This window comes from Exophiala dermatitidis, assembly GCF_000230625.1.
Source record: "Exophiala dermatitidis NIH/UT8656 unplaced genomic scaffold supercont1.2, whole genome shotgun sequence".
Taxonomy (NCBI): Eukaryota; Fungi; Ascomycota; class Eurotiomycetes; order Chaetothyriales; family Herpotrichiellaceae; genus Exophiala; species Exophiala dermatitidis.
In genome coordinates this window covers 2,603,654-2,611,332 of record NW_008751647.1, presented here as the reverse complement: position 1 = coordinate 2,611,332, position 7,679 = coordinate 2,603,654, and the positions used below count along the sequence as shown (strand labels likewise).

At 42.4% G+C, this 7,679-nt stretch overlaps 1 protein-coding gene across 2 annotated transcripts; it reads left to right on the top strand.

The window, feature by feature from the left end:
• The first annotated feature begins 1,309 nt into the window (after window positions 1–1,309).
• Window positions 1,310–3,911, top strand: HMPREF1120_02406. 2 transcript variants are annotated; one of them, XM_009156448.1, is made up of 3 exons: window positions 1,310–2,280; window positions 2,419–3,528; window positions 3,637–3,911. In XM_009156448.1, the coding sequence occupies exon 2, from the start codon at window positions 3,012–3,014 to the stop codon at window positions 3,525–3,527; it is 516 nt and encodes a 171-aa protein (XP_009154696.1). In that variant the 5' UTR covers window positions 1,310–2,280; window positions 2,419–3,011; the 3' UTR covers window position 3,528; window positions 3,637–3,911. The 2 variants fall into 2 exon arrangements, with proteins under 2 accessions (XP_009154696.1, XP_009154695.1); XM_009156447.1 differs by having other exon boundaries at window positions 3,625–3,911.
• Window positions 3,912–7,679: the final 3,768 nt, after the last annotated feature.

The window sequence follows — 7,679 nt, the reverse complement described above, 5'->3', positions numbered from 1 at the left end:
CACTTGGTCTTTGAGGTACGCGTTCTGCACAGCCTTCTCGTGCGAATCCCGCTGCAGCTTTTCCGTCTTCTCCTTCTTATTGATGCGACACTTGGCGGCGGCCAACCGGTTCTTCTCTAGTGACTGCTTTCTCTTCTGCTCCTCGGGCGAATCACCCAATTCACTGGCAGCGGTAGAAGCTTTGCGAGGAGCTTTTCGCTTCCGCCCGGATGTAGAGGTGGTCGTAGTAGTATTAGCAGCAGCAGAAGTTGTATCATTGGAAGTGGTAGTGGCAGTTGATTCGTCGGCTGCCGGCGTCGAAGAGACCGGCTCTGAGTCCTTCGATGATGACTTTTTCCGCTTGCGGCTTTCTGGGACGGTTGCCTTGGGAGATAACTTGCCATCGGAAGCCGAGTCGGTGCTTGCGGCTGAGTTAGAGCGAGGCGGGGTCATTTGTCCAAAGCGTGCGACCGCTGACGTGCCATCGGGTAGGGACGACGAGATGTACTTGTCAATCTCATAGGCGTCCAGGTTCAATCCACTGGGTTCTGTCGACGGCTTCATGTCTTCTTCGCGTCCAAACTCAGGCCAATCGCCAATGGTGAGATCGTTGGGTGGGCTATAGACTTGGTAGTTGTTGAGAGGGGTGGGCTTGAATTGGGGAGGGTCAAATCCAAAGTCCTCGTCTGATAAGGATCCGTAGTTGGGCGCTGAGGAAAAGCTGAAGTCTTTGAGGGTGTAGCCGTCCAGGTCACTGACGCTGTCGACCACGGAACCAGTTCCTGAAAGCGAGCCGAGGGCGGTCATTGTCGGCGGACGTAGTATGTTTGTTGTCTTGTTCCAGAGCTGAATGTGCACGAAGATTGACGGGGAGAGGGAGGGCTGCGTGATTATAGTGTGGCTTGACAGGCTAAAGCGAGGGTCGAAGGCAGGGTTTTGGCGTGGACTGGCAGGGAGGTATGTGAGGCGGTTCTCAATGGAATGTTTGTATCTTTTTAGGGAGTGTATCGTAGGGAGGTAGAAGTACCAATGGCCAGGATGGAGAAGTTTCTGGTAATATGGGCGACGGAAAACAGATGAGGGATTGACGCCAGGGTGGGCCGGGTTTCAAGTCCTGGTCTGCACCAAGGTTGCCTGGCTGTGGAGGAGAGGCACACAGGCACCGGTTCAAGCGAGAGATCTGTATCCGTACTGGATGGGGACTGGATGGATACCGGCACTGGCACTGGCAGCTCGATGGATCGGCGACGAAGGGAGGAGTGGGGCGGATGTGTGATCCGTGTGAGGCTTGTACTGGAGCATATGATATTGTTTTTTGTTTTGGTATAGCCGGCCCGACAGGGCAAGGGAAGGACGATCTGAGATGCCGATGGCACTGGCACTGCAGTAGAGAGGGCAGAGAGACGGACGGGCCCAACCACCGTACGATGGGAGCTGCGAAGGGCAAGCAGATGAGGAGGGGCTTCGTTGAGTTTGGTCACTGGCTACAGACAAAGCTTGAAGCAGACAAAGAGAGCGAGCAATGCACGACTAGTGAGTTTCTGAGGGCCAGGATGGTTGGTATGGTAGGTGCAGTACTGCAGTACAGTGGGAAGATGGAGCAGAGATGAAGAGGAAGAGGGGTTTTCGTTCAATGGGAGACATGCGGATATGGCTTCAGCGGGTTGAGGGCTCGTGGCACTGGCATTGAGTCAAGCTGGTCGATCGATTGGCAGGCAGGGAGTTCGAGCTGGTTGTGCTGGCTTGTTGTTCAGGGACCGCAGTGCAGGAGGAGTGGGAATTGGGTGGTATGCTTCACAGTTGTTTGCCTGCGCCCGTGCCTCACGCCTGTTACAGCCTGCGCTCAGTTACCGCGGGGCACTGGCCGGCTGGCAGGGCAGTTCTGTCACACCCGGAGCGGTACAGCACCCAGTACCTTGCCCCTACTACGAGTACTAAGGCACCTGCGACTGCTCGCCTGAGGCAACATTGTGCGCTCTGCCCTGATCAGTGAGACTGTTGAGACACTGCGACAGCCGCTAGTCGGATCCATCTCTAGCAAACACCCAGTCGGTAGCGGTGGTGCCAGTGCCAGAGTGTCCGAGAAAGGCGCAAAGCATCCTCAAAAGAGCCCGGCGAGCGAGGTACCTTTCAGCTAGTACAAGCTGTGCGGTAGTGGCATGTCACTGCTCTACAAGACTATGTGCCCGAAATCGAGTCTTTCCACCCACATCGACGGCGCCAGAGAGTTGATCGACCGTGGCATCGATGATCGAGCATCCACTGCAGCACCCGATCCACAGTGCAGTCTTCCAGCGTACTGTGAGTCCCATGTTAGCGTACCCCCACTACTACCAGGCGTCTCTCCACCAGCGTCGAGCTGCAAGACTTTCATTGACTCTCGAGCTCTCTCTTTGGCTCCAGGCAGCTAGCCACAGTAACTAGCTGACTACTACCTAGCTAACTTTTCTTTTATTGTTGTGTTGGTCTGAGGCTTGAACGCATCGCATCAGCCCACTGTCACTGGGGCCGGCAGTGGCTCACCTGTTGCGCACTGCAAACCATGGGCTTTTCCAAGAGTGCCATGTCCTCCCGCAGCCCTGTTTTCCTCCTTTCCCGTCTTCCTGCATCTCCAACTGCTCTCGCTGGGCTTCCCACCAGTGAGCGCCACAATCGGCACACAGATTCCGGCCAATCAGCACCGGCCTCCCTTCTAGATGCTGGGTAAACATATCCGATCGCTGTCCCTCGCGCCCCCTCTTGCACATCGACGCTGTTCATGGGAATCTCCTGGCTCCCGGCTCCATGCTGCCCCATTCCAGTTATTGATTGCCCCTCGGCCAGCGTCACCGGCTCCAGCAAAGCCACCCACCACAACGATTGCAGCCACAGACAATCTCCTCCCTGTTCGTCATAGCTCCAGCTTCCATTATTGTTTGTTCATGTCATGCAGTGGTTCAACCTCTGTCGGTATGACTAAAAGAGAAGACCATTACTAGTATGGTTAAGGCTACCCTTGGTCCCCGGGTCCCTTTTCGTGGCGGCTCTCAACAATGTGGCTTCGTGGTAGCTCAAGGCAGGGAACAGGGATCTGGAGAAGATGGAAGCCCAAGTGGAAGGAGCGACAGGCTTCTGGAACAACCAACCGTCCCATGTGCGACAGGTTCAAGTTCGACAGCCGAACGACCAGGTGGTTCAACTGGATTCATTTCTGTGCTTTCTTCTCACGAAGGCCATGCACGGTATCACCCGTTGTACAGTTGGGCCGTTACAGCACAACTCATCCCCAGACACAGATTCGAGGTACAAGGATATATCGGCTATGTCATCATATGTCATTGTGCAGTATAGAGCCACCTCGCCCCGAAAGAACAGCGGCGCGGGATGATGAAAGCTCACGCCTCTGCCGCTCCCGGACAATCCTTCCGGCGCGATGCTCCCCCACTGCAACCGCAATGGCGAGGCCCTGGCCGTTGTCGCAGTACCGAAGGCCCACCGTCTGGTTTCTCCTCGGCGAGCTAAGACATCCCAATGCTGTGAGAATAATGACATCTGCGACAATGATATAATGTCAGTCATGCTGCTGTGCCACAAATCCAAATGGGCGAAACCAGCGCCCCTCCCTTGCTGAAAGTCAATATTCTGGCATGCTGATCATGAAGCTAGTGTTGTACACAGTCGGCTCCGATGCCCCACTGCCAAGGAACACTTACGTCAGCTGCGCTTCCTAAACCTCGCTATCGACCCTAAATAACGCTCGACAACGACGTCGACGACGAGGTTTACCACTCTCTAGAATAATCTATAGACCGTACGAGATATAGTATTCTCTCCGATTTCTATAGTATATATAGGAGTACTCTATATACTATTAAGTAGATAGAGCGAGAGTAAATATAATAATTTTAGCGTACCTACTAATAGTTATAAGCCCGGTTTACGACTAACTACCCTATAAACGACTAATAATCGAATATATTTAATCGTAATACTTATACTCTAATACGAGAACTAATTAATAATATTAATAGAATTATTCTCTATCGTAATCGAAATAATAGTAGTATACTATAAGAAGTCGACTCGCTCTCCTACTATCTTCGTTAGAACTACTCCTATTCTAAGTACTCTCGATAACTAGAATAACTAGTATAGAGCCTTTAAAAGTAAAGTATAGACTAACGAATTATAGTAGTATATCGACCTCTCCTAACTCGAATCGATTCTATTACTAGGATCGTCTAAATTACCTCTCTATACCGAATCGAATACTCTTATATAGGAGAAGAAATAGACGCTAGATAGGAAAGATAAAGACTACTAACGTTAATTAGAGTTATATCGATAATAGACTACTCTAATCTAATATCTTAATAATCGATTTAATAGAACGATATCTCTATCTAACCGCCTATATTACGAAGATAAGTCTACGCTCTATCGTCGACTAAAGATATTAAGAGATCGTCTAGAACTCTTAGATACGATAAAGAGATAAAGTCTCGCGAGTAAGTAGTATACTTTAAAATAAGTACTACGAAGTAAAGACTTAGAGATATAGTTCTATTAATAGAAGTCTCTATATAAGTAGTATAAGGCTCTATATATAATAGAAGTTATAGAAGACGTAGTATAAATCGACTTCCTTACTACTATATAATCTCTATATTCGAGTATAGTAGGTCTAGAACTTACTAAGTTCTATAACTAAAGAGAAATAGAATATATATTATTATACGATCTCGTTAATATAGTTAGAGGCGTATATCGTAATTCGAAGAAATTAATAGCGAAAGTAGTATTATACTTAGTATTTAGTATATTAAAAGAAGATATAAAGTAATAGAAGAAATCTAAGTATATCTATAGATATAAATACTTCTATAACGAGTACTATTATCTAAATTCTTTAAAATAATCGAATAACTAGGCTCTAAACCCTAAAGTTAATTATAAAATATAAACTAAGCTAAATAATAATAAGGCCTTACGTAAGTATATTAAACGATTTATTAATAAGAATAAAGAAAATAGTAAGGATAATTAATAATAGTAAGAAGAACTAATATTCGGAGTATTTATCGCGTATTTATATACTACCGTAACCGATTATAAGTTAAAGAATTACTAGATACTTAACTCCGGATCCGATATATATATATATATAATAAGCTAGAGAACTTTACGAGAACTAGAGAAGTAACCGAAACCGATATTCTTATTATAGAGATAAATCGATATTCTATTAAAGTATTTAGAAGTATTAAACTACGCGTATCTACTAAAAACGGAGTTAAGAGACTTATACTACTTAATATCGCTCTTATTCTAGAGTTTATAACGAACCTAGTATCGCTCTCTCGCTTATATAATAAGAATATTAACTAGAATATACTAGATAGAGCCTTAATACTAAATAACGAGTATTTATACTACGTACGAAGAAAAGACGGTTACTAGGTACTATCTAATAACCCTATCTTAGTATCTCGATAATTATATATATCTAACTCTATATCTATTTCTTCTTCTTCTCCTTTAATAACCCTAAAGGCTACTTCTAATACTACGGCGTCGGGATTAGTTAGAGAAGCTTTTATTACGAGGCCGCTAGCTTCTCTCGTAATACCCTATACGTAAGCTCCCGTTACTGCCGCTACTATAGCTTAAGAGGGTGAGCCTCCCTATAAGGACTCCCTAGATAGACTATACGCCGTTATAGAGTATATAGAATATAAAGCGCTCCGGTACCTACTAGATATAGTAATCGGACTTCCGAAGATTAAGAAGATTACTTCTATTTAATACGAGCCTTATCGATTATTAAAAGTAACCTAGATTATCTCTCGAGACTCGTTATAAGAAGAATTAGTAATAAGACTATTTAATAGAGTCTTATACGATTTAATATCTCTTAATATAGTCTATAACGAAGACGAATAGATTAGCTATTTTAGAGATTACTATACGGGAATATATTTCGTTTATATATATCTACGAAAGTATTAATTATTCTAAATAGTTTAAGACTTTATAAATATAATTTAAACGAGATATAGCTATAATATTAAGTTTATTAGGATAGATAGAGAAAGGTCGCTATCGAAGATCTATAATAACGACGTACGAGATAGAAGTCTAATAACTAAACGAAGTATACTATATACTCTCGCTTAAAATAGTTATACGAAGCGAGTAGACTAATTACTAATTAATATAGCTCGAATAATACGTCTATATATAAATCTACTAAAGAATCTATAGTCTAAGATAGTAAAAATTGTAGAATATATTCTAAATTAATTATCGTCTTATACGCTTAGCTAGAAAACGCTATTCGAAATACTATATAGGCGACGACTTAATATTTCGTATATATACGTATACGGCTATAAAGCCTATATATTATAGTATAATATTTTACGGAAAGATAAACTTTAATAACGCGCGTAGATTAGGTATCTCGTCGAGTATAATTTAATAAATATCTTTTAAATCTAGCGACTCGATAAAGGCTAGATTATATAAATACGAGACGTTATCTTTAACGATAACGAGACGTTTTTACTACTTCTATATAAAGATAATAAGTTACTATTATTTAAGTTAATTTAGCTAGATATTAAAGTATACGAGTCGATACCTAAAATAGATATAATTCTAATTAATTCTAAAAACGGCTTAGCGCCGAATTATTCGGAAACTACTTCCGACTAATTAGGAGCTTAGGAGTCTTAAACGACGTTAATTCCTAGCTAATTAGAGGCTAAGGAGATTAAATTATATAAAGCGCTAATTATACGTAATTCTATAGATATATATCTTACTTCTAACGCTATACCTAAATCTTCTTCTTCTTCTTCTTCTTAACTAGCGATATTTATAGAGCCGATAGCTACTATAGAAGTAATCGTAGGCTTACGAGGCTCGCAATCTATAACCGAAAGTATCGAGAGCTCTCGTCGCGCTACTAGCTAAGAGGACTCTACCGCCCGAGTCGCGCGCTAGGACGCCCCTACTTAAGAGGGCTTCTCGGAGAGACGCGAGTCTAAATAAGAGAATATCTCTAGCGGCGCCGAACCTCTATCGATATCGTTAAATTCTTCTTCTTTATTTATCGTAAAGAACTAGTCTCTAGCGGAGGCCGATCTCTTCTTAATAAGAGAATAAGAAAGAAGAGAAGAAATTTAGAAAGAAGAACTATAAATATATATATTTAAGAAGACTACTATAGAAGACTTACCTCGCTAGACGTCTCTAGACTAAGATAAGATAGTCTAAGCCTCTCGATATACTAATATCTTAGTAGATTTTAATAAAAGAAATATTATTATAATAAGACGACGTTTAAAATCGAGAAAATAGATATATATCGCTACGCTTAAAGATAATAGTATTAATAAAGATCTATTAACGTACTACTTAGCCTTCGCCGCCGTCTTTACTATCGAAAAAGATTACTAACGAGTATATAGAGATACTCTTCTTTCTAAGCTAAAATTATAGAAATAGCTCGCTAATTATCTATTTCGAAAGAAATTCGAGAAAGTCGCGAGAGTTAAATATAAGAAACTTAAACGTAAGTAAATCTTCGTACTAGTCTCTACTAAAGATATAAATAGACGTAATATTCTTTCTCTTATCTAGATATTTAAATATAAATTCGATAATAACGGCTACTTAAGTAAGTTTAAGGCGCGTATATATATATAAGAAGACTT